The 26,168-nt window shown below is 34.8% G+C and overlaps 3 protein-coding genes across 10 annotated transcripts; 2 read left to right on the top strand and 1 right to left on the bottom strand.

Annotated features, from left to right (window-relative positions):
- The first annotated feature begins 132 nt into the window (after positions 1-132).
- LOC18036624 (translation factor GUF1 homolog, chloroplastic) lies at positions 133-12,023 on the top strand. 2 transcript variants are annotated; one of them, XM_006426374.2, is made up of 22 exons: positions 134-453; positions 551-727; positions 1,463-1,549; positions 1,706-1,762; positions 2,023-2,088; positions 2,753-2,815; positions 3,510-3,554; positions 3,693-3,793; positions 4,215-4,311; positions 4,611-4,682; positions 5,186-5,340; positions 5,444-5,501; positions 6,255-6,335; positions 6,430-6,516; positions 7,412-7,483; positions 7,602-7,736; positions 7,871-7,944; positions 8,638-8,725; positions 9,411-9,488; positions 10,089-10,164; positions 11,151-11,191; positions 11,870-12,023. In XM_006426374.2, the coding sequence occupies exons 1-22, from the start codon at positions 217-219 to the stop codon at positions 11,963-11,965; spliced, it is 2,043 nt and encodes a 680-aa protein (XP_006426437.1). In that variant the 5' UTR covers positions 134-216; the 3' UTR covers positions 11,966-12,023. The 2 variants fall into 2 exon arrangements, with proteins under 2 accessions (XP_024036764.1, XP_006426437.1); XM_024180996.1 differs by lacking the exons at positions 3,510-3,554; positions 3,693-3,793 and having other exon boundaries at positions 133-453; positions 2,753-2,847.
- Positions 12,024-12,847: 824 nt separating this feature from the next.
- Positions 12,848-19,435, bottom strand: LOC18037241. Of its 3 annotated transcripts, none has more exons than XM_006426373.2 (13): positions 19,087-19,435; positions 18,705-18,989; positions 17,713-18,035; positions 17,501-17,593; positions 17,308-17,398; positions 16,496-16,589; positions 15,553-15,650; positions 15,231-15,300; positions 14,552-14,655; positions 14,250-14,366; positions 13,971-14,047; positions 13,795-13,839; positions 12,848-13,673 (listed from the first exon to the last, which is right to left on the bottom strand). In XM_006426373.2, exons 2-13 carry the CDS (start codon positions 18,957-18,959, stop codon positions 13,166-13,168), a joined length of 1,875 nt encoding a protein of 624 aa, XP_006426436.1. In that variant the 5' UTR covers positions 18,960-18,989; positions 19,087-19,435; the 3' UTR covers positions 12,848-13,165. The 3 variants fall into 3 exon arrangements, with proteins under 3 accessions (XP_006426436.1, XP_024036050.1, XP_024036051.1); XM_024180282.1 differs by having other exon boundaries at positions 19,222-19,435; XM_024180283.1 differs by lacking the exon at positions 19,087-19,435 and having other exon boundaries at positions 17,713-18,066; positions 18,705-18,793.
- Positions 19,436-20,974: 1,539 nt separating this feature from the next.
- On the top strand, positions 20,975-25,418 carry LOC18036144 (probable magnesium transporter NIPA7). Of its 5 annotated transcripts, XM_006426371.2 has the most exons (9): positions 20,975-21,537; positions 21,641-21,697; positions 21,784-21,874; positions 21,977-22,137; positions 22,243-22,370; positions 22,531-22,668; positions 24,189-24,281; positions 24,385-24,502; positions 24,909-25,418. In XM_006426371.2, exons 1-9 carry the CDS (start codon positions 21,417-21,419, stop codon positions 25,031-25,033), a joined length of 1,032 nt encoding a protein of 343 aa, XP_006426434.1. In that variant the 5' UTR covers positions 20,975-21,416; the 3' UTR covers positions 25,034-25,418. The 5 variants fall into 5 exon arrangements, with proteins under 5 accessions (XP_006426434.1, XP_024036094.1, XP_024036095.1 ...); XM_024180326.1 differs by lacking the exon at positions 24,189-24,281; XM_024180327.1 differs by lacking the exons at positions 24,385-24,502; positions 24,909-25,418 and having other exon boundaries at positions 24,102-24,275.
- The last annotated feature ends 750 nt before the right edge of the window (positions 25,419-26,168 follow it).

Below are 26,168 nucleotides of genomic sequence, written 5' to 3'. Positions count from 1 at the left end.
AAGCAAGGGTATTATCGAAATTTTGACAATCTATTAACAGTTAAGATAATAGAATACTAATATCAGGAAAGGTCTTTATAATTACAGTGATACTTTCCATCATGGTGTTAATACGCTAAACTTGAGGGGAGGTCCCATAAAAATTACCCGGTACCAATTTAAAGGCGCGCTTCAGAGAAAAACCAGTAGCTTTGCGTAGCGTTGTTTTGTTTCGAAATGGCCACAGAGCTCTCTTCTTCACCAGCGCCCGTCTTATCCATAAAACACCAAACGTTTGCAACACTAAAGAAGCCTCACATCTCATCACTCTCACATTTCCTTTCTAAATCTCACCGGCGCTGCAATTATTCTCTCTCTATCTCTAAACATAGCTGTGTCTTTCGAGTCTCTTGCCAGAGCCAGGCTACAGATGCCGAGTTGGCCACTCGAGTTGGACAGGACCGTCTCTTAAAGGTTTCATTTCTTTTTTTATTAATTAATTAATTCGTTAATTAGTTTAATGGAGATTAACTTAACTATATATTTGACTGCTGCAAATGTACATTTCCAGGTTCCTGCATCAAACATAAGGAACTTCAGCATAATAGCTCATATTGATCATGGGAAGTCGACTTTAGCGGACAAATTGTTGCAAATGACTGGCACTGTACAGAAGCGAGATATGAAGGAGCAGTTTCTCGATAACATGGATTTGGAGAGAGAACGAGGCATCACTATCAAACTACAGGTTTTTTTTTTTTTAATAAATTTTTTAAGCTTCATAATCAATTGTTGCTTGGTTAGCATGTCTATTGTTGTTGCTTAAATTATCTTTTTTGTTGTGATATTTCTTTTCAAGCAATAGGAGTTGGTGATGGCCTTTCATGGCTATGGAAATTTGATTCTCTAAGAAGCTGCTGACTCAGCATTCTTGTGTTTCCATAATTTTAGAGTACTTTTGTGTATTTGGGGTGGTAAAATGGCAACCGTGTGGTGGAATTTATAAAAATAAAAAATTTAGTTTTGTGCTGATTGAAATGATGTAGTGGAAAATAATTGAATTTCCGTAACCTCTGCATGTTGTGTTATCATTCATGTCTCCCTGGATATACTTGTGTCTTGTTTTTGAACAGTTCAAAATTTCCAAGTAAATAAGACCTTTTTAAGTTAATTTTTAATCGTTTTGATGTAAGAATAAATATGTGCTACTTGTTAAATGCTAAAGTCATGCAAATATGAGTAGATGTTAGAGATATTAATTGGGGATCAGTTCCTCAGATTTTCTGTAAGAAGATCTGTGGTGAACTTCTAATTGTAAGATGCAAATTGAAAATAGCTGATTTGATGTCATTATGACTTTCCCTGTATAGTTTTATTTTCTGGTAATATATTAGTGGGATTTATGTCTTTCTTTATTTTGTTCACATATATGTCTTTATGAGTTTTGATGTTACAACTTATTTTGGTCAAATTTTTGTGGCAGGCAGCTCGAATGCGTTATGTATTCGAAAATGAACCGTTTTGCTTGAATCTTATTGACACGCCAGGGCATGTGGACTTCTCGTATGAGGTAATTAAATGGAATATATCAGGGGATGAAAGTATTTTGACGAGGCCCTAGACATTGCCATCGTCTACTTCTGTGTCGAAACATGACACTTTGTCTATTTCTACAACTTCTGAGGATTGAGATTTGACATCCTTTTCTCATTTCATTTGTGTGTAGGTTTCTCGTTCTCTTGCTGCATGTGAGGGTGCTCTCCTTGTTGTAGATGCTTCTCAGGTAACTTTTATCTACTCTGTACTTAGCATATCATTTTATTTAACTACTTATACCATTTAACACAGAAAATTGTTTAGACATTCTTGTCCTGGTTCTGTTGATATAATTAAACTTTTATGTCCGATAGCTCACTGAAATTTGTTAACTGACCTGTTGCCAAATGCATGTATTCTTCTGTACCACTGAGACCACCACCACTGCCATTAATATTACTGCATTCATTATCACTATTAACTGCATATATCTTTCTTATTTTGCAGGGAGTGGAAGCCCAAACACTGGCTAATGTCTATTTGGCTTTGGAAAACAATCTTGAAATTATCCCAGTAAGTAAGCCATCATTCTTTGTCTCGTCAATACTTTTATGTTTACTCGTTGATTTATTTATTTATTTATTTTTCCTTTCAAATATTTTGTCTTTGGCCTGAGTACTCAAATAGCGATACATGAAATATACCATACTTTTAGCTTGAAACTGAATTTAGGAAAATGCTGATAATGGAGATAATTTGAGAAATGTTAGGAAATACATTTTCCATGAATAAAATCATCTATTTCCTTTTTCTTTTCTTTCTTTTGAAAGGGAGCTGAGGGGGTAGAAGAGCTGGAGTTGGATGGTGTTTAGGGCTTATATATGTAAAATTGTTGATTAAATACAGTGGTGGAGATAAATTATTGCCTTGATAATGTCATTGTGGCAGACATATGATCACTGAAAAATTGTTTTTGACTATGCTCATGAAATGCATTGAAGCTCCTAGAAATTCTTGTATGGTTGCACTTAGAACACATGTCATGTAAGCCGAGAGGAAAGGTTATGTTTGATTAATTATCTCTAACCTGTTTAAGTCTTGTGATTAGCATTTTACAATTAAAATATTCAAAATATTAGGATTTTATTTACTTACACTCATGACTGTATGTTGATTCATAAATCTCTGCTTATGTTATTAAAAGTCAATTGAGATAGAGCATTGGCACCTGTTTCAGGTGTTGAACAAAATAGATCTTCCTGGTGCTGAACCGAGTCGTGTTGCTAGGGAAATTGAAGAGGTTGGTTTGCAAAAAGCAGGTTCTTTTAATGGGTGTGTAGTTCATGTTGGACCATTGCTGTTTTTCAGATGTCACAGATATTGCCAAAGCTAGTGTAAATTTTTCGTCTTAGGCACATGAAAAAATTTGGGTTTGATAGTGATAAGCTATAACATATTTACTTCCATTGGCTTTAGCTTTTGGTATTTATGAGTATTCAATAGTATCATTGTGTTTAACTAGGATTTCATTTTATTGACTAAATTACAGCATAGGCAAGATGGGCCTGTGTTTGGATACATTTGTCACACCGCTAACTAAATTTGGCCTTGCATGTGAAGGGATATGTAAGGGCTTCAATACTCTTTTTGTCTTTACAAAAGAAATTTATGATTTTATAAGATGAAGAAAAATCAAGTGGTACATTTGTGATGTGTACCAGTTGTCATCAAAGTTGTCAATGAAACTGAAGTAGAAACTGACAATGATGCAAAAAGTGTGCAATGATTTACAATGAATTCCTGACAAGATGGAATTGTTACGCATTTATGCATTCTCATTGCATCTTTCTGCCCTTTCTTAAGTTCAGTTACACCAACTTAATTATATATACTATTGATTGTCTTGCTCTGAGTACAAAAATCGGCTGAAAATAGGATTTTGGTGCGGACATTTGTTAGAAAGTAGTGCTAAAGGTCGCACATTTTCTGTGTAGGTTATTGGGCTAGATTGTACCAATGCAATTCTCTGCTCTGCAAAGGTTAGTTGCATGACATTTGGCTCCACTGTTGGCCTGTGGCTTTTTTTTTTGGGGGGTGGGGGAGGGTACTCAGTGAAATTAGATTATTAAAGAATTCACTAGTTTTAAATATTTTATGCTTCTTTGGATGCTATGTAGGAGGGCATTGGTATAAATGAAATTCTGAATGCAATTGTTAAAAGGATTCCTCCACCCTCCAATACTGCTGGATGTCCTTTTAGGGCTTTAATATTTGATAGGTATGCTTTTTACTTGTCTTTCTTCCTTGACATTGAAACTCATGTTTCTGTTTGTTTAATTATTGTTTTTAAAATTCTAATACCGGGGCATACTTTATTCAAGTTATTCACCTTCAGGCATTTGATTGTTTAGATTTCTGATTGATTAATCATGCGAAGATGGATTATGAAAGTCTGTCATATAGAGGATTATCTAAGCAAGTCTTCATGATTGAAACAAGTGCTTTTCATTCTTCATAAAATTACTAACATGTGCATGCTTGAGTTGACGCTTCCTACAGAGAATTCTCAATTTCTTTTACATATTTTTCCAGAGAATCAGTAACCCTAATACTTGCTGTTGCTGTTCATCTTAATAAAGTTCTTGAAAATATTTTATTGTTTTCACTTTTTTTTTTAAATTTATTTTATGATTATGCAGTTATTACGATCCATATCGGGGAGTGATCGTATATTTTCGAGTCATTGATGGGACTATAAAGAAAGGTGACAGAATTTACTTTATGGCCAGTGGGAAGGTGAACTACTTTTTCAACTTTTAAGTCTTTTCTATACCTTTAATTTGAAGATTTGTGGGATAACCTTATCAAAAAATAACTTTACATACATGTGTTTGCATTCGGTCTATCTGTTTTGTTGCAAGTTATTATAATGGTCATTTAGGTCTTTTCCAAATTTCACTCTGTGAGGAAAGCTGCTAATGTATTTTGAAAAGTGTAATGAGTGATGATAATTAACTATAGGTTTTGTTCTGTGATAATCTGGAAGCAGTTTCAAACTTTGTGACAACTTTGTAATAACTTAGTCTAAACTTCAGGATTATTATGCTGATGAAATTGGAGTGTTATCCCCCAATCAAATGCAAGTGGAAGAACTTCAAGCAGGTGAGGTAAAATGATTCTTATCCATTAGCATCCTTCTCAGTATGACGTGTTGTTTCATGTTTTCATAGTATCTTTTTATTTTTTTGGTGGCTGCTGTCTTCCTCTCTCTCTCTCTCTCACACACACACACTCTCTCTCTCTGTGAGACAGAGGGATAGAGAGTACGAAATAGAGAAGGTTATCTTTATTGTCTATTGCTGAAGTAAAAGTACAAGACATACAGTGTTAAGACATAGGGAAGATACCTCAAGAGACAATACACAACTTATATGCACTTTACACTCAGTAGCACACAATGGTATAGATGTAAAGTCAATGTATAGCATTTATTGTCGCCAACTCAGTAACACTATACCATTGGACAAATAGGATGAATGGTTGGAGGTTGTTTCAAAAATTTAAAATATAAGTTAAAAGATCTCTATCCCTTATGTGTATGGATATATTGCAAGCTTCTATGCAGTTTTCTAGCTAACCCTTCTCCCAGTTATCTGGGCCTTTATTGTAGGTTGGCTACCTTTCAGCTTCTATAAGATCTGTAGCAGATGCTAGAGTGGGTGACACTATCACGCACTTCAATAGAAAGGCAGATAACTTGCTACCTGGATATGAGGAAGCCACTCCAATGGTATTCTGTGGCCTGTTTCCAGTTGATGCTGACCAGTATAATTCTCCAGCTTGTTCTTTTTGGCTTTCTGGTACGATAGAATGTAACTTTGTTGACGTCTATGCCTACACCATCATTTGTTGTCCATTTTGTTGGCAGGTTTCCGGAACTGCGTGATGCATTGGAAAAACTGCAACTTAATGATGCTGCCTTGAAGGTAGTGAAATTGCTAATATGCCATATACAAGGGTTGTCTGTTTTAAGAATATTCCTATTGAACACATCCTTAATACTACACTAGAAACACCATTTCAGGAGTTGAAATTGTGAAGTTCATTATCCTTCTAACAGTTTCTGACTCTTGAAGTGATTTAAGAGATGTGGTGACTAATGAAAGAGAGACTCAGAACTAATTATAAAAAGTTCCCTTAAAATGAGGAGGATTTGAATATTGGAGTTGTTTATTTAATTATTTATTTGCATTTTAGTATTTTATCTGGTCCCCTAATACAACTTATGAAAGGAAACCAAGTTTAAGCGATTTCAGCTTTCGTTCTGTTAATTATCTTGTGAAACACCCAAAAAAGCTCTCGTATTTTGAAGTTCCAAATAGGGTATTACATTAGTCTTAGTTGAAACTAAATCTAGGTTTCTTTTTAGGTTACTTGTCCATTGAAAAGATTCTGTTGTTTGGTAATGCTTCTTGAATTGTTTTACTTATATTATTATCCTTTGTTTAGGAAGTAGTCTCAGGGGATTTTTTTATCTGAGATGCTTGTGATAGCAGCCTTACAGCATAAGCTGCACTTGCTCTCTATAATATGTCTCTTTCTTAAAGTGATTGGAGTTTTAAGGGTTCATGAACATTTTCATTTATGTTTGCTGTAAATGCAAGATGTGTACCCGCTTATTTTTTAAATAATACTATTAAGAAGCAGTGCTTCATCTTGTTATGATGCTTTCTTTGCAGTTTGAGCCTGAGACTTCAAGTGCCATGGGTTTTGGCTTTAGATGTGGGTTTTTGGGTTTGCTTCACATGGAAATTGTCCAGGTTTATTCTCTTTTCAACTTTGCTAGTATTATTGACTTGTAAGTTGGGGAGAATTTGGAAAGTTGGTATTGACCCTTGGAAAATTTTCTTGCAGGAAAGGCTCGAGCGAGAATACAATTTGAGCCTGATAACTACTGCCCCAAGTGTCGTGTACAGAGTGAATTGCGTTAATGGTCAAACTGTAATTTTTTAATCCTGAACTTCCTGTATCTGGTCTGGTTTTTTTGCATCTTCATAAGCATGTGGATTTTGATGTTGAAAGTATGGCTGCCACATCTATGCATAGCATCTCCAGGATGTAGGAAAAAGCTTGAAAATTCAGATTACATAGAACCAATTCTGCATGCTTATGCTTTTCATTTATCTAAATAAATAAAATGATTTAAAGGGTTGAAGGCTGGTTAAATGCCTCTATCTTGGAACCATAGATTGTTTTTATGAGTGGGCATTGCTGTGAAGGAGTCTCATATCTGATACTCGTACTTGCTGCTAATGCAATTACTTGTCATGCCTTTTTCTGTCATTTTGACTTTGGATTTAGTTGCAACTCAATTTTGTCACTTGCTTATTTTACTGGTACTAATCTCTTTCTTCACTCTTCATCACCATTTCCCTGCTCACTTGCTTGAAGGCTTACTTGTAACAATCGTTTCATCCACACTCTGTTTCTTCTTCACCTTCCTTTATGTTACTGTCTGCTTCATCAGCATTTTGCTGGTTTCTTACACCCAGTCCAGACAAAAATATCAACTTTAAATCCTATTCTCCGAGTATTGTACTTGTTATTTTCTGTTTTGTCGGCAAAAGTAGTATTTGAAATGGAAACAAATGGGTCCTAAGTTGTGTCCTCCTTTTTTTTTTTTTTAATTCCCTAATTTTTTTCATCCTGGATAGGTGAGATTTGGGTTGAATAATTTTGTTGCAAGTCAATGCACAAGAAGTTTTAGTGGATAGAAAAAGTGTGATGATGTAATTTTCCCCAGATAAAAGTTCTTGCATTTAATATATATTACATGTGGGTGTATCGTGTAATCTCGTATTTCTTATTGGTATACCTTATAACAACATTCTTGAAGGTTGAGTGCTCAAATCCTTCTTTACTTCCTGAACCTGGACAAAGGAGGTCAATTGAAGAGCCGTTTGTTAAGGTTACATCTTTCATCTTTAGATACTTGTTACTTCTTCTGCTGTTCAACTCCAAATTAAATCATTCTTATGGAGCTTTAAAAATTAATAAGTTACTTTAATTTGATATTTTCCCTTCAGATTGAGTTGCTTACCCCAAAAGAGTATATTGGTTCACTTATGGAGCTGGCTCAAGATAGAAGGGGAGAGTTTAAGGAAATGAAATATTTTACTGAGAGCAGAGCATCTTTAATCTATGAATTACCCCTTGCTGAGGTAACATTCGGCTGCTTGTTTCCCTTTTGCATTGATCTGGTTACTTGAAGCCACTTCTTACTATTTTGGGCTTCCCTTGTTTAATTTTTCATATTTTGTTTTTTTCCTTATAATTTCTGTATATTTGTTTGCAGATGGTGGGTGATTTCTTTGACCAGTTAAAATCTAGAACTAAGGGCTATGCTAGCATGGAATACACATTTCTTGGGTAATCATTTTTAGTGTTTTCCTTTGTGAAACTTCTGTGCATGTTATAGAAATAATCATTATTCATTAATTTTCAGCTTCTTAATGTTCCCTCATGGGAAACTTTAGCTTGAGTGTGTCATAAATAACTTTAAGAGGAGTAAAATGAGGAAGCTGATGATACTGTTGGGCTGCTGAATCAATGGGTTTAATATTGTTCAAAAGCAGGATAAAAGTAAATTAACTCTGCTATGTGAAAGGAGTAATAAATTGCATCTTTTACCTATGAGATATTACAAGTCCCCATCTAAGCTAGTGCTAAAAAGAAAACTCCAGTGGCCCATTGTACATTTGAGCTCTAACAACCATATGTACATATTTATCATTAAAGCCATTTAGAAGGCTTTCACAGTCTAGTTTTCCTTCATTAAATACAAAAAGGTAAATCTCATTTATCTGAAAAACAAGAATATTCTTATCCTTGTTTGTACAGAAGCTACATTTTCTTAAGGTGAGTACCAGCCTTAAGAAAATACAAAAAGGTAAATCTCGTTTATCTGAAAAACAAGAATTATTATTATTTCCTATATGCATCCGGAATTTGGATTTTGAGTCGTATAACTGTGTATCACATACATCTGTTTAACATCTCTCTTTTTACGGGTTGGGTTTGTACTTGCAATATTGCATAATTTCTTCTCAATCTAACTGTCAGGTACAAGGAAAGCCAATTAATAAAGCTGGACATATTAATTAATGGCGATTGTGTCGAACCATTGGCAACTATTGTGCACAAGGATAAGGTTAGTTAACTTTGGCTCATCAGGATATAATTTGTGGATATTAATCTTAAGGAAAACTTCATGGAATACGAAAATGCTGCAAACCTTGAAAAAGGAAATGCTTAAGACAGGCAGACGAATCTTCATCATGCACACAACTTTGGGCTTTCTTTTATTTGGAGTGATTACCAAATACAGAACCATGAAAACTATAAGAATTTCTTTTTATTCTTTCTTATTTTTGCAATAGAAAGTTATGGAAATTTACATAAGTAGCTAATTTTTGTTAATTTTGTTAATACATGTAAATTTTGAATGGAAATGGCATTGATGTATGGAATGTCACCAGCCATGGCTAATATTTGTCCAAGAGATGGCTGATTTTACCTAATAATCTATATTTGCTCCACCCTCTCCTTTAATTTCAGTACGTTAAGGACTTACTTGTTGCTTGTTGTTAGTCGTTTTAGGATTAATTTTAGTATGTTAAGGACTTACCTGTTGCCTGATATTCGTCGTTTTAGGATTATCAGTTTGAAGAAGTGATTTTCATAGATGGCCTCACCTGTGGGCTCTAAATTTATATTTTCTTTATATGAGTTATAGGGTAAAGGCTGCTGTAAAGTTTGAGCTGGAACCTTTCGAGAGTTAAATTTTTTTCCTTAGACAAAATTGTTTTGAGATCCAAGCAAACTCTGTTTTTCAGGCATATGCTGTTGGCCGGGCTTTGACTCAAAAGTTGAAGGAGCTTATTCCACGACAAATGTTTAAAGTACCAATCCAAGTAAGATTTGTAAATCCTTTCAGTATGCCTAATGGCAATTCATCCTCTCCCCTACCCAAGTGAGAAAGGTTAGAACCCCCAATCTCTTGTACTACCCCAAGAGGCTTTACCAGCTAAGCAAACTAGCCCCCAATTTCCTCCCCTTCTATGCATCTATATTTGAATGCATGTTAAGGGTCAAGGAGTGTGACTTAAATTGGGACATAAAATTCTCAATCGCTGTCTCTTTAACCCAATGGTACATGTATATATTTGTGCGTATAATGATACTACATATTTTTATGTCAACGAGCTTGTATCATGCCAACTACTTGTAGTGCTGGTGTCTGTGTATCATAAATACAGATGCTGCTTGACACAGAAACTTACGTAGTAATGCACATAATGGTGTTGATTTTTGCATTCCAGAGCATTCTGGTTAGAATCTCTTTTTTTTTTGGGGGGGGGGGGGGGGGGTTGCTGGTGATATTCCATTCTAAAACTTCATATGTTGAGACAGAGATACAAGTGGCTGATTCTGGAACATACTCTTTTTATTTTATTTTTATTTTTAATTATACACTAATTTGGTTAAATGTTTATGTAATATGACATTGACAGGCATGCATAGGTTCAAAAGTGATTGCCAGTGAAGCTTTGTCAGCAATTAGGAAGGATGTATTGGCCAAATGCTATGGTTAGCCTCTTAAGGAACCTGTACATTTCTTAACGATAAATATTCTGTAAATATACAATATTTTTGCATTAATTTTGTGTTACTTGAGGTTAGCAGCAGAAACTATGCATTCAACTATTTCATACGGACTCACGTTTTATCAATATGGATGTTTGTTGTCATGTGTGGCCTCTAATCGTTATCCAACATAACTGTAGTTCAATTTATTGTCAATAATTATGTTAAAAGTGAAAATCGCTGGTGGAAATTCTCTCACTTTCTTTGTTCAATTTGTTATATTTCTACTCAACAGATGAAAAAAAATAAAAATAGTCCTTGAAATTGACAATTCCAACCTAACATCTCAAGAATATGCTATTCAGTTAGGAAAGTATCAATGTTCACTTGTATACACTCTTTGAAACAAAAAAGGAAAAATGCACACATATTTGTTCTAATTTAAGTAAACAGAGATGGTAGTATCTGTTTAGGTTTTTTCAAAAGGGTTGAATTGGAGTGCAGAACTGATATTTGAGGGTGTTGGGATGATTGGAAAAATCCATGTGTAGTTATAAAATTTAATACGTCTTATTAATCACAACTTATTGCTGCTTGATGTTTTATTTAATGTCCAAATATTTTTCTTTTATCATTCCAAACATGGTTATATTGATGATAGATGAGGGATCATATTTTTAATTTTCAGAAAGATTTCAGCTTTGGAAATGCTGAACCTTTTATTAGTTGAAAGCAAAGTTTAGTTTATCTCTCCCTTTCCTCTCATTCATCACTTTCTACAGATTAATTTCTTCTCCGTCCAAGACCAAAGTGTTTCTTATATTTTACATCTGTCAAGAGCAGTAAAGATACAGTTTTATTTGGCTTTTTCCATGCTAATTGTTTCCAGCTTGTTGTCTTCTGTGTAGTCATTTGCGGAAGAACTTCTCAATTGGGTTTGCTATGTTTCTGAACTGAATGTTTTCTGTATTTTTGCTTTATTATTTAAGGTGGGGACATTTCAAGGAAAAAGAAATTGCTCAAGAAACAGGTATTATATCTTGCCAAAATATTATATTTCCATTTTTCGTATGTCCTCATTCCTCTCACTGATGTTTTAATGTTTCAAGTTTCAACAGTGGGAGGTTGAGCTTGTCATATTCGGTTCTAGTCTTACAATTAAAGAAATTAGTAGTTATCTTTCCCCCATCTATGCTTCTTGTCACTTTGACCTAAATTACTTGCAATTAAAAGCTTGGTTGCATTGAATCACATTTCTTACAATCAATTACTACAGAGCCGTGTTTGGCAGAAGTCTAAAGCACGGTGCGTTAGTGCTTATAGGCAATATGCACATTAGAACGTTGAATATAGGAAAGCACTATGCTCACATGTTTAGGTTGAAATTATAGATGTAACTTTTTCTCGTTGTTAATGACATGTAAATTAGGTGCAACATTTTATTACGTCGCTCAGTTTTTCATTGCAACCCGGGGAAATGGCAACTAACTGGATTTCACAGTTCAATAACACAGTTCTAGTAGTGTAAATATTTTCAGCATGCTATTACTCCTGTACTGGATGGAGATTTTAACTAAACTGCTGAATAATTTTGGTTTATCTCTTGATCGAGCAAATTGTAGGAAACAGACTATATACTATGATTAGCCAGATTAGGCTGTGCTTATACATTATTAACTGATTTTGCATCTATTTTGGTTGTTGCCAGGCTGAAGGGAAGAAACGAATGAAGGCAATAGGCAAAGTTGATGTGCCCCAAGAAGCCTTCATGGCTGTGTTAAAACTTGAAAAGGAGGTGTTATGATCGTGTTAAGTTGTTGCTTGTAACATAATAGTCAATGAAATAACAAAATTTAAATTTACTGCCAAAAGCAGAATCTTTCTGCAGTTAATTAAGAATCTCTCTCTAGGCAGAAACCAGAAAGCAGTGGATTCGTGCAATTTGTTTCTGTTTTGCTTGTGCACGCGCGACGGGCGCTTAAATATTTCAGGGTCTAGTCTTCCTTTAAAGGAAAAATAAAAATCAAAATAAAAAATCTAGGCTGCTACTTATTGACTCATGTATTGTACGGACACAAGGATTTAAATTTTGCCAAAATTGGCCAAATAGTCCATTAAAAGTCGATTGATTTGAGTTGAGAACGATCTGTTGAAATCTTTGGTTCACGAAGGTTGAAGGGCCTGTGTGTTGGTGATTTATATCCAAGTCATTACATGAATATTGCTTTACGTCAGTACATAAAAATAGGAAGTCTTCTCATGACTCATGAGTTTGATATTTGTCTAAATTTATGTCTTTGGACCCTTCAAATTATTTACCGTCATTTATCCTTATTGGTTATATTTTAACACTTCTGCTTTCGTATGCACGAATCACGATGAAGTGCAAAACAAAGAATTGCATGCATAAAAGAATGTAACAGAAGGACCTTGTATGTATGACTGTGTAAGAAAGAGACTTGTAAACAAATTTGAATTGAAGAATTTAATGTATAATAAAAGATACTTTATCTTTTTTACACTGATAATAAGAGGTTCAAAGATTCAAGAGCTCAAAAAGATCCTCCCAGCCCAAAAAATACGAAAATGATTTTAAGGAAAAATTTCGGGAAAAAAAGACGAAATGGATAACATAAACTACGAATGCAATAGAAACTCCAAACGAGAAACAAAGGCAAATAGGCAATTGAAGAAAAACGATCTTGCACTTTGTACACAATCGACACGCCCGTTCATTAACTCGATACATCATCTCTTGTAAATCCAACCCAACGATTCTCAGCATAAGGCCAAATCTTTTAGCATAACGTCGAGACAGCCCTGTACCACCACTAGGTGCTTCTTCACAAATATGGAATGCCCGAAGAAGGGAGGACTTTGGTCTCGAGACATACCCTCATTTCGAAGGTCAACATATATCTCAAGTAACATGCATGACAAGGCCTCTTTTATAAGGTATTACTCTCAATCACTCCAATAATGATTGTATATATCATTCCGCAAATTATCTAAGAACATCAACCCGGTCGATAACATCTAGTGCCTTCTCCTTTTCTATACCAAAACCAATTATGGGAACATGAGAAGGAAGCCTCTTAGTTGCTGCTAATTCCTTGCTTCCCCTTTGTGGGGATTGCCCGCTACTCTTGCTCAGCCTATCATACCGTTTCAATCTGATCTTGTCAAAGTCCAGGCTTTTACTAATTCCTGGGACTCGATTTCTCTTCGCTACCTTCTGCAAGAGCTCCTGTTCTTCTGAGGTTAGTGGTGGAAACGTAGATGGCTCAGGTTTCGTGTGTTTATTTGTCTTTTGAATGGATGTGCCAACTGGATATTTGATGGCTGACTTCATGCCACCACTGATGACCCCAAACCTGGCCTTGTTGACTAGCTGATGAAGCCAGAGCAGTAAATCAAGAATATAGGCTTCTGTTTTCTCCTTATCAGCATGGTAAAGTGTCTCAAGACGAATCACATCAGTTGGGCCAGCTGGTTTTCGGTTTAGGTCGGACCTTATTCATGAATAATACAGAGTTTAATTTTTGCATATGTTTTTATTTCCATAATGAAATCACTTTCAAGGGGGAAAGGAAAAATAAAACTAAAGGACAGAAGAAGAGAATTGTCACTCACCCTAAGTTAGCCCACTCACCAACCCAACCAAAACCATGATGGGCTCTGCATCAAATTATTGGCAACCAAAAACAACATGAATATTAGATCAAAGAGAAGGAAATGATTTAAGGATATGAATACATGTTAGAAAGAAATGGAAAAATATATATTTGCAGAATAGGTGGCCATCTTACTTGGCTGTGTTAGTAGCAATTGGAACAAGCCACTGCAAAGTCTTCTCCATCTCATCTTTTATTTGTGCAACAGTGAACTGCAGAGAGAAATGACAGCCACAACAGTGAATGAGTACAAGGACTTTAAAATGATCAAGCAATTCTCTTGTTGCTGAAAGTGAAAGAGACTCGGTAGAGGAAGAACTCCGGTTTAGTTCTTCTTTTATCAACTTCCCCTGTGCAGTGAAATAGTACGTATCATCTGAACTGTAACACTCACGTTATTGAAACATGAAATACCTCTTCTTTGACATGAAAAGATTGTAATTTGGAACGTAGTGCTGATTTTATGCTTGGTGGTAAACTCTGGTATAAAGCATCTCTTGTACTTGGAGGCATGGAACTTGATCGGGCAACCTGATGGCAGAAGCTTACCAAATTGAAATCTTGAAGACGTAATTTAGAAAGAAACCGACATTGAAGGTATGCATATAAGAATAAGATGCAGATTACTTTTATATTTTTGTGCAGATTAACGGAAACAATGGCTTTCTATTCAGTTGAAAAAGAATAAAGACAATGAACAGAATTAATAAACTCACTAGAGAATCAATTTGCAAAATAATGTTTGCATAGTGCAAGGCCAGGCCAGCAGGTCCCAGTCTTTGATGATTGCTCATGGATCCTTTAAATGGGAAATGATCATCTGTAGGAAGCCAAAGGAGAACACAACTTATATTAATCCACAAATATTATGTTTCAGAAAACGTCTTGGCTTAATATAAAAAAGCACAAGTGTATAAAAAGAAAAAAGAACCATACATTTACTTTCTAGGCAAGATAGCATATAGGCTGCCATGTACAGAGGAGAGGGACTAAAGGTCAACTAAGAAAAGGACAAGAAATCCCAAAGACCAAAAGCTACAAAGAAGAATCTCTAGCCAGTAAAAGAAAACAAAAGAACCCCCAAAGATGCAGTCATAATCCCCACAATTTATCAAGCCATATAAATTGCAATAAAATTTAAATTAAAGATAAAAGCTTTAGAGATTTTGAGAAAAACTGAGTGAACAAGAAAACATAGAAGGCCACTAAGGCAACTATATCTAAACCAAGATTCATTGGCCAGTATTTCACCCATCTGAGTAGATATCAAAATTATGTTAATACTTTTGACTCCTTAAAACAAAAGAAAACACAAACTGAACCAGCAAACAGAAACTACAACAGTCAAACCTAATTAAGCAACTAGAAAAATCCTAATGAAATATAAATACGTACCAGTACTGCCAAAGGCATCATGCATCTCTAGTAGTAAAAAAGTGACAATATCTACAAGCTTCTCCATCACCTGCAATCCAAAATGACACTTACACTCTTAGCTAATTAAATTTTGTTTTTTTATGTGTTGACATTTTTATACTTTAAGAAAGCACCAATAATTAACACCAAAACAAAAATTATATTAAGAAACATTATTTTGACCAGCGATGTCTTCTTTTTGTTAGGTTTTGACCCGTCTTGAATCAACAATATAAAACACACAAACACATTGCATGCTTCTTCAAACCTCCCAATAAATCTAAGCAGTTTATATAGTTACCTCTTCCAAACTTCTGGACCAAAGAGACTTTTTCCTCAAAATTTTCACTTGCTTTCTTTGGCTCTTTAATTCTGCCCTCAATATTGCGAAGCTCTCACCTAGACATAAAATATTGAACAAGCTGGATAAAGATTTTTACTAGAGAGCAATTATGACTTTTTCTTAAGTATCTGCAGAAGCATAATTAGTACAAACAATTACCGTGCAAATAATTTTCAAACATATACACTGGTAGTAAATAAAGGGCAGATTCTTCACTCAAAGTCATGTGAAAAAGGCAAGTTCTACCCAAAACTCCAAAATTATCTGGTTCATGCCCAACTGTCAAGTGCACTAAATATGCGATATTCGTATGCCCACCATAGGTAGTTTTATCAGACTGTATTCATGTATAACAGAATGGAATAAAGTTCTTAACTATGTTAGAACATGAAAAATTGTATTTGGAATATCAATGCAAGTTTCACTAATTTAATACTTGATTAGACAGATTTGGTTATATATTTTGTTTTCTTGAAGTTGGTTTATTGTATAGATTATAGATGATTTAGAAAAGGTATAAAACTTTTAAATACTTGGTTTTACGGCAAAAGGGAATTCTGATTTTTTTTTTCCCTTGAGAAATATACACCAAAGTTTAATATTATTCAATGGTTATCTTGCGCACAATTGGAATTCAATTTTAATTTTTCTTATTGTGTTTTTTTCACTTCAAATGCAAAATTCATCATGTTCCTTGTGTATGTTCTTCCTTTCTTTCTTTTCTCATTGAATTAACTTTTTAGTACTACAAATATTCTGTAAAAAGTTTCTCTATAGAATATAATACTTTTGAGTAAGCACTCTATTGAAGTTTCCAAAAAGAATAGTTTATCACGGCGTAGAAAAATATCTGCACCACATCAATGTATAAAGTGCATAAAGAGAAGAATAAGCAAATTACCTTTTTGGCTGCCAACTGGATTATCCTCCTCTTGACGCTTATGCTGACAATCTTGTTCAAATCTATCCAATATTTGCAATTCGTTGTATAATTCCTGTGAACCCCAGAAAATTAGTATTTTTTTTTTCTAACCCCCACTTTTCATGTAATTTTACAAAAAATGTGATAAATCAATGATCAGCAGTTAGATATTCACAAGAAAAGGTAATTTTAGTTTACAGTTTGCTTGTGTTACTCCAGTGTTATACAACAAGAAACCAATGCGCACAAATAAACGAAGCAGAGCCCATGGATTAGACTTTGATTTCTTATATTGTTTAGCAATACAGAAAGAGAGGTGAAATTTTATACAATAATGTTGATTAGAATTTTGTGGATTTCCTGCTTGGAGGTAAGAGATTGGCTAGAGATAAAGGAATCAGTTGCAGGCTATTTAGAATAACGAATTCCCCGGTCATGACAAATGGTCACCTGAGAGGCAAAATTTATACCTCCATGGGTCTAAGGCAAGGAGACCTACTTTCATCTTTCTTATTTGATTTGGTGATCTTGAGTTAGGTTACAGAGCAAAATAGGGAAGGTAATTTGTCTTCTGATGGAATTTCCCGCTAGTAAACAAATCCCTCCCATTAACATAGCTCATCCATGCATCCTAACAATGCAGTATTAACTACTGCTACCCATGACAAGAATCATACTGGTTAGTTTAAAACTTCTGCATTTACATTTTTGCCCTTTCATGTACAGAAGGGTCCACACATTCAATAATTCAAGGTTCTTGCATACATAAGAGAACAAAGGATGAGACTCACAGCTGTATGCTGAACTAAAGTCATCAATTGCTCCATCAACAATTCTGCCTCTTGCTTCAGTTGCTTTTGTGGGATGAGTTCTCTGCTAATCCTGCAAAATAAAATAAGACACTTCGTAAGAAATATGATGGTGCAAATCATGACGTACATAGTGAACTAGACAGCCAAAGTGGATAGAGTTTATCCATATTACTTCTCAAAATATCGGCCCAAGTTGTGCCACTGAGGATCTTTAGAGCGATTTCCAAAACGAACAACTTCCCCAGTAAAAATTTTCAAATCATCCCTGCAAACATAAGTCAGTCTTAAGATACTAACTCAAAGAAGCATCAGCAAGGTGATTAGCAATCAAAGCAAGCTCATCCAAGGAGAAGGAATTGTCATGCCCATTTTGTGCAGTTTTACCTCTTGTCAGCTGCAAAAATCTTCAGGAGTTCGTCCATATCTTTTGAAACTAAATTTTGCACGCCTTCTGCAGGAAGCACAACTTCTTTCAACTGTCTGACACTGCTTTCAGAAATGGATAGCATAAGATTGGAACCCTTGACTATCGTGTTTGCAACCTCAAAAGCTAATATTGAGAGTTCATTGCTTTTAGTTCCCACTCCAGAAAATCCATTATTAGGGTTTAAATTTGTCATGCTACTCCCAAGTGTATCCAAGACATCCACTGCCTTTCCTAGTCCAACAGTACCTGCTCTTCCTAAACGTGCACTTACCTCCGAAACCTGCCTCACAGGAGCACTTTGTTACTGCTTTCTGTACATCATAAGCAAGTGAAGCAGTGAAAGCTAATCACATGATTAATTGCAGAACTTCAAGTTCAGCAATCTTTTAACTTCAAATAACATAAAGAGGATAAGTTGCTGATTATTTGTAAAAGCTTTTCAAATGACTTTCAATTATTATTTTTGCTTCTGATTTTTAATTCACACTCAAACCCTTAAAAAGTGTGAGTTATTCTCTCCCATAAAAACTCCCTAGGATCAGAGTTGTGTGATGTGGGTAGTATTTTGAACTTTTCTATCCTGTTTACTTAAAATTTTAGCAATCACAGGCATCTGAACTAATTCCCATTCTGTATAGCTGAAAAATCACCTACTCCCAACTACAAAATTTTTTAAAATTTGACTTCACCCAACAAGATGGAGGGTGAATTTCTCACAAATCACTTGGCTAGAAGACTCCATTAAGTTAGTTGGCAACAAGTAATTCTAAATCATTTCCTCATTTGGTAATGGCCATCGACCAATTCATGCATTGGTCCCATCAGAAGCCAACAAAAGACAGAGTCAATTTCAGTTTCAACAAGTAGAATATAATAACCACATATGTTTTGATCAACCGTAATTGACAGAGGGCCGGAGAAATTAGAACTGAAAACTGGAAAAGCAAACCTTTGCAACAGCAGCCTGAGTAGACCTGACAGACTTAGATTTCTGGGAAAGCCCCCCATCGAACCGCGGAATGCCATCATAAAAATCATCAGATTGAGGCTTAGGTAAGGAAGAAAATCCCTTGTGCTGCTGCTCCAGCGGTGATGGCGATGGGTTCAGTTTATGATTCTGTAACCCATTTGACTTGAGAGAAATCGAACGCCTTGTATTGTTTTTGTCGGCTTTAGAGGAACCCTTTGAGCACTGCCCTCCCATTCTCACACCATCAAACAAAGACTCGATTTTCTGCACAAACACGGTAAATTAATTAAATAATTGAAACAATAAATAAGGGAATAATTAGACTTACAATAAAGAAGAAGAAGAAGAAGAGATGAAATACGTGGATCTACGAAATGGGATTTCAAAACGAACAGAAAGAAAGAAGTTCGAAGTTGTTTCAGTCCAATCAAACGAACATTAAGAAGAGCGATGGGTAAGAACAGAGAAGAGAAGAAGGAAGTAGCAAAAGTCCAACCAATTGACATCGCCCGCCAAGCCCCAACAATGATATTATTAAATTGGAAAATAAAACACACTCGCATTCACACTCGTCAGCCTCGGCCCTCAGGTCAGCCGGTCAGGTGCATTATTATCATGATAATAATTATTACTATTATTATTATTTTAATTCTAGAACGACACGAGGAGACGAGAGACGCGCAGTGGCAGATGACCGGCTTGGACTTGGAATAACTGGTCAAACAATCAGACATATCGTTCTGCTGACTCTATTATTATTATTATTATTATTATTATTATTATTATACGGATTCGGTTACGATACAATTCACATATAATAAGATCTGAATTTCAACTACACAGGTAAAGTAATAAATAATAAATTATAATAATTTATTTATTATTATTATTTTATGTATATAATTAAAATTTATATTTCACTATAAGTGTACTTCAATATAGCCATAACTTTATTATATTCTTCATCATCCCCCAATTCGTTGATGCTCCCTCTTGTCTTCTTCTTCCATTTTATTTCAATTTCATGTCTTTTCTTCCTTTTTTTTTTCAGATTTTTTTAATGCAAAAAAAAATCACTTTTGTTTCCTTTTTGCTGATGCAAGATCGACATATAAAGCTTACATGTGTAATGTCATCACTGTAGCGGTGATGATTCCTTAATTTTGTTATCTTACCGAGACAGTGTAATCTGTATAAGAACTGAGTGCTTGTCATGTCTACTTTTGAAAAAACGAGAGAGCTCCATCATCGAGAAAGTTTTAAGGAGAAAATCACAAAGAAAAAAAATAGTGAAAAATACTGATAAATGTATGATTATTGAATTACTGAGGGCATGATAGTGAACTGTGTAAATGAAGATATGCACAGTGAGAGATTTACACGAGAAAACTAAATGAAGATATGCCACTGGGGTGGGGGCTTCATTTTGATGGGTGGCATTGGCGAAGGCGATTGGCTCCAGCCTCAAAGTAAGGTAGTGTTTTGATGGGCTTGCCCATGTGGTTCTCTTGCACCGTGCATTCATGTTCGTTGTCTTTTCATACGTGATCCCTTGATGCAGAATTTATAATGGGTTTTTTTAAGCAGATTTTAACTAGGTGGCGCAGAGTGGTTGGCAGAATTGGAAACCGACAAACTCTTAAGAATTATCTTTTTGTCTTTTCTAAGAATAATGTTGTTACACTCCTCAATTAATAATATCTCAATCCCGCTTATGGCTCGTAGTTTATTGGCAACTATGTGTTGTGTTGTATTGTATGTATGAGTTCGAGTCTTAGTAATAATTATTCAGAAAAATCTCGATTATTATTTAATTGTAATCATACTAAGATAGTGAATTAACACCTGAGATAAGTATATTGATATAATTTTTTAATCTCAAATAATGACGGTGGCATCCTGAGATACATATTACATAATTTTTATCACACCATATTGCCCCTTTGTCATTTTGTTTTGCGCTTTTTTTTAATTGAAACAGCCACATTTTTTGGCTTAAAAGAAAATTATAATATTTGAAAAGTGTAATAGTTTTTTTAAAATAAAAAATTTGAGATATATGTAATAAATATTTAGAAAAACTGCAATTCACATAAATATAGACCTAAAAAATAGAAGAAAAAAATCTGATAACTTATGTATGCAATCGAAAATAAATAATGAAAATAATTTTAATCCGTAGAGTAATGAAAATAATTAAGAAAATATAATTAGAGCTGGTAGTAAGTAATACGCGAGAGAGGAGAGGGGAGAGGAGAGAGGATGAGAGATATTAAGGCGAGAATTGAGACAAAAGTGCACAAGTGGAGGGCGGGCAGGTGAGATGAGTTGTGAGAAATTACGTTCCTTAACGACCTTCTCCTCGTCTCGCACTCGACGCGCTCGGTTGAGGAAGGAAGGAGACAGACAAATTAGTAAAAAAATATGAACCAAAATCAAACCAAATCACTCTGACTGTGTAGTGTGTATCCTTTGAACGGAGCGGTCAACGTTCCTCAAAATCACAGCAGAAGCTGCTGCTATTGCGTCTTGGAATCAATTTGTCGATAATCAATCATCAAAATCAATTATTGGAGTTATTAGTTAATAGCATCGGGTCGGTTGGTCAATCACTCGCTGACGTGATGTGATGAGTGCCGTTCGATTTCAATTACGTCGTCTGCTGCGGTCGTAACAAGAAGAAATAGATAGATGTTCTCGAGTAATTTGATAGGCTTCATTTTGGCTGTGGTCTCAAGTGCCTTCATTGGCTCCAGCTTTATCATCAAGAAGAAGGGCCTCCGCAAGGCCGGCGCCAACGGCGCTCGTGCTGGTATACCCTTCTTCCTTTACTATTATTCTTCTTCTCTTATTTGCTCTCTTTTTTTTCTCCCCCTATTTATTTATAACTGTTCATTCTTGTTATTTTTTTTCAGGTTCTGGGGGTTATGGTTATTTGTTAGAGCCGCTATGGTGGGTTGGAATGTTTACGAGTAAGTTTTCGAAGATAATTTATCATTTCTTGATTCAATTTTGCTTGTTGCCCAGAATGATGATTTGGCTCTTTATTATTTAACAGTGATAGTTGGAGAGATTGCCAATTTTGTAGCATACATTTACGCCCCTGCAGTCCTGGTGACTCCACTTGGTGCATTGAGTATCATCGTTAGGTGAACTTGATTTCTAATTTCTCTTTTAAGTACTTCTCATAATACTAGGGTGTTCAAACAAGTTTATCTGATGAATTATGAACTGTGTTTGCAAACGGGCAGTGCTGTTTTGGCACATTTCATGTTGAATGAGAAATTACAGAAAATGGGAATGTTGGGTTGTCTTTTATGCGTAGTGGGCTCTACAATGATTGTGCTTCATGCTCCTCTAGAGGAGTCTCTTAATTCGGTTCAAGAAATCTGGGTGTTAGCGACGCAACCCGGTATGCTGCTGATACCTTTGTTTATTTCAGTTATTGAACGCTCACTTTTTTGGTTCTTACCTTCTTCTTTTTTTTTTTAATTTCCTTCGGTGATTTTGTCTCCAGCATTTCTTTTGTATGTGGGCTCAGTGGTAGCCGTGGCACTAGTGTTGATATTGTATTGTGCTCCTCGATATGGCCAAACCAACATATTGATCTATATAGGAATTTGCTCTGTGATTGGCTCATTGACAGTTAGTACTTTTCATGGCTCTTGTTCTTCTCTTTCTGCTCTCTCCAAATTTTGGTTCATTCCTTTATTCTTGAAGATTGATATATTTTCTGGAAAAGGCATTTTTATATTGTTTATCTATTGACAATGACCAAGTGTTTTTTAATGTGTATTTCTTTCAGGTTATGAGTGTAAAAGCCATTGGCATTGCAATAAAGCTGACACTAGAGGGCTTGAACCAAGCCAAGTGCATTGAGACATGGATTTTTGCGATGGTTGCACTTACCTGTGTTATCACTCAATTAAATTATCTAAACATGGTTAGTGTCTTATGATACACTTACCTCTTGTTGTGGAAATTTTTTGTTCATAATAGAGCGGCATAAGCAATATTTTAGTGCTCCTATCAAGAAAAACACAGTATTCTAGTGTCACTGCTTGATAGTTAAATTGTCCATTTTATTCTACGTAATGCCTGTAATGAGGGGAGAGCACTATTTGTGCACAGAACATGTCAACTTCTTATCTTTTCTGTTTGGGTCAGTCAATTAGGAGCATTTCCTGTACCGTTTTGTGGGCTCTGTTTTTCTATTTTACTGTTTAGAAATGCTTGATCAGTATTTTTCCATGAAAACTTAGCCAAAAATGCTAAAAATTATTTGCTTTTTAATAATTTTGATATTCTATTATCTAATAAGCACAAAACAAACTTTTCTTATTACTCTGATCTCAACCAATGACATGTTTTTCTCGTTTATACCATTAATGAATGCAGCTATAGTTAGATTTTAATTGATGATAGCTTAGCCATTTGGGTCTGCAGGGCAAGAGTTAGTGAGCACATCTTTTATTTAGGCCAATTAACAGTGGGAACTCGTGCATTGAGCTTAGTCTTCTCCTGCATGGTCTTCGAGAGAGTCTTTAGAGGTATCTTGAAGGAGACTGTGTACATGAGTTTCTTAATTTGTTGGCTGATTAAGGGAGCCTGGAAGAGGCAAATATCGTAGATCTTACTTTTCAGTTATCTGGGTTATTTTCATTAAGTTGCTAGATCCACTTCTCTCTGTTCTTTCTTTGACTGATGAAGGTGTGTCAAAGTATGCATTCTTTGTAAGCATTTGCTTTCTCTCCTCTTTTCCTAATAAATGGAACTACACGAAATGGTGTCTCTGTTGAACAGGTCAAAATCAGTAAGTATTCATTCAACACAGTAATGAATTGAAAGGTGAAGAATTTTCTTCACTCCAATTTGGACACTTGTAAAATTGCATGGAGTATAATTTTGAACTTTAATCCTAGCAAATCAAATTCCAATCCAATTCTGAATATTTGTATGATTAATGGCTTTTAAACAATGCTCTTAAATCCAAAGTTTGCTTTATACACCCATGCTACTAGTGTCTGAGTTTTCTACTAGGGTGAAAAGGGACGGATTGGAACTGCATCCTATCTTTCCCCATTAATATGAATGTTCAAAGATTTAGATATAAATCCAGGGTGATCATCTTAACAACGTGTATTTGATATCACTAGAAATAAGATCCAGTTAGTTAAATAATTGCCTTGATCCAGTATCACCGATGTTTCTTTTAAGTGTATTTGCATTGGTTTTGGAGATTTTTTTTTTTAAAAAAAAAGAACCCTATGTTCAATTTCTGATCTTAGTTTCCTCGGAGTTGTTAAGGTGTTTTACAATTCAGCATTGCTCAACAGTATTCTGAGGAATTGAAATAGCTGACATGTTTCTTTGAAGTTCAAGGTCAACCGGGAACAAATTATTGTTTGGATTTCATCTTTTCTGGCACAAACATCATCTGGTAACATTTTGGCATGATTTCAGGCATTGGATACTTTCAACACAGCAGTTGTTTCTCCTATCTATTATGCCATGTTCACATCTTTTACTATTTTTGCCAGTGCAATAATGTTTAAGGTAACACTGCTATCACACAGTCATATAGATATTATAATATTTCGACAACTGTCCCTCATTATCTGTATCACAATGTTTTTGATATCATGTTTGATATCCATAGGATTATTCTGGTCAAAGTGCAAGCAGCATAGCGTCAGAGCTCTGTGGTTTTATCACCGTTTTATCTGGAACTTCTGTTTTGCACAGCACAAGAGAGCCAGATACACCCTTGATTACAGGTATATATATCTCCTGAGATTTTATGGACAAATCTTTGCTATGAAATCTTAGTGCTTTATATTTGCTTTAAAGCTTAATGAATTTGCCCTCTTAGTACTTTTAAAACACAAATACAAAGAAAATCCAGATTGAACTAAGGCTATTAATGACAATATATTTTGAAAAAAAAAAATTAGGTTATTCATCTTGACCCCACTCCCTTATTTGTGATTTTCAGCATCAGGTATATATCTACGATGTGTGACTAGCCTTGTAACCTCCATTTGATGGTTTTTCACAAATTTTTTTGTGTGGTGCCTTTGTATTGAAATCCTACATAGATTCCTATTAGCAACTACAGACTCTCTGTAAATGATAAAGAAAGAATGCAAAGTAAAGTTCACATTTGTTTTCCCAATCATGCAGATCTCTATACCCCGTTATCTCCCAAAGTATCATGGTACATTCAAGGCAATGGGGAGCTTTGGAAGAAGGATGAAGATGGGTCACATCCTAATATGATCACGATACGACCAGACTATTTCAAGTAAATTAAATATGTTTGAGATTTTGAGCATCAAAATTTTGAGTGTTGCACCCATCTCAAAAATTCGGGTTGCGAGTCCTTGTACACTTGTGCAGGTGAAAAGGCATGGTAAATTTTTGTCCACATTTTTTAATCCTTTTTTTTCCCTTCATCACTGTGTTAGATTAGATTATGTTACGGCCATTCGGTGCAAGGTCTTGTGGCCCATAACGACTGATTTGCTCATCTTGCCTTTGCATATATCTTTGTTATCCTTGTCTAAACATCCCTCCCTCTGTTTCCCCACAATTTAGCTGCATGTTTACTCTGTAAAAACAAAGTTCAATCTTAAAGCAAACCAATCCATGTAGGTCAGTTTATGTATCTTAATTCTTACATCTCTTCTTGAAGATTGGTAAAGTTTGTTGCTTTCAACTCCTGGTACAATATATCAGACGCTTTATTCTTGAATATTATTGACAGCCAGGTGAACATAATTCTTCAAAGGCGATCTCACTGCTAGTGCATGAATGTATAGTTGTGAAGAAATTGTAATCGCAGTTTATAGGCTACTAGTTTATGTAGGAGCCACGGTTATGAGATATTGAGATGGCTTTAGAATACGAGCCAGATTAGGATCTCTCTCTCTCTCTCTCTTTTTTTTTTTTTTTTTTGAATTTCATCTTACTTCAATTTATCGTTTAAAAATATGAAAATTTCAATTTACTCTTAAAATATTGTTATTTTTATTGACGTTGACTTAGAAAAATATGAGAATGCTCATAATCCTAACTAACCAACAATTTTGTGTGGTTAAGAAGGATAATTTTATTTTGGCCCTTAAGATATGACATATTTCAAGTTAGATGACAAAAATAAATTTATTAATCAAAGCCCCCATAAAGAAAAAAAGAAGTAAAGATGTTTAAAAATTAAATCAATTTTTACTTATATTTTTATTGAATGCCATTTTAGTATTTTTTTCCCCAAACGTGGAGCTAAGGGATAAAATAGTAAAATAACTAATAATTTATAAATATTTAAGTATATCCAATATTTATCATTTTCTTAGAATAATATTTATCATTTGAATTCATTATTCTTATAAATAACTCCTTTTTAATTTATGATTAAAATGTTAAAAACGAAAAGTTATAATC

Source organism: Citrus clementina, unplaced genomic scaffold (assembly GCF_000493195.1).
Source record: "Citrus clementina cultivar Clemenules unplaced genomic scaffold, Citrus_clementina_v1.0 scaffold_7, whole genome shotgun sequence".
Classification (NCBI taxonomy): Eukaryota; Viridiplantae; Streptophyta; class Magnoliopsida; order Sapindales; family Rutaceae; genus Citrus; species Citrus x clementina.
This window is presented reverse-complemented; position numbering and strand designations above follow the sequence as displayed.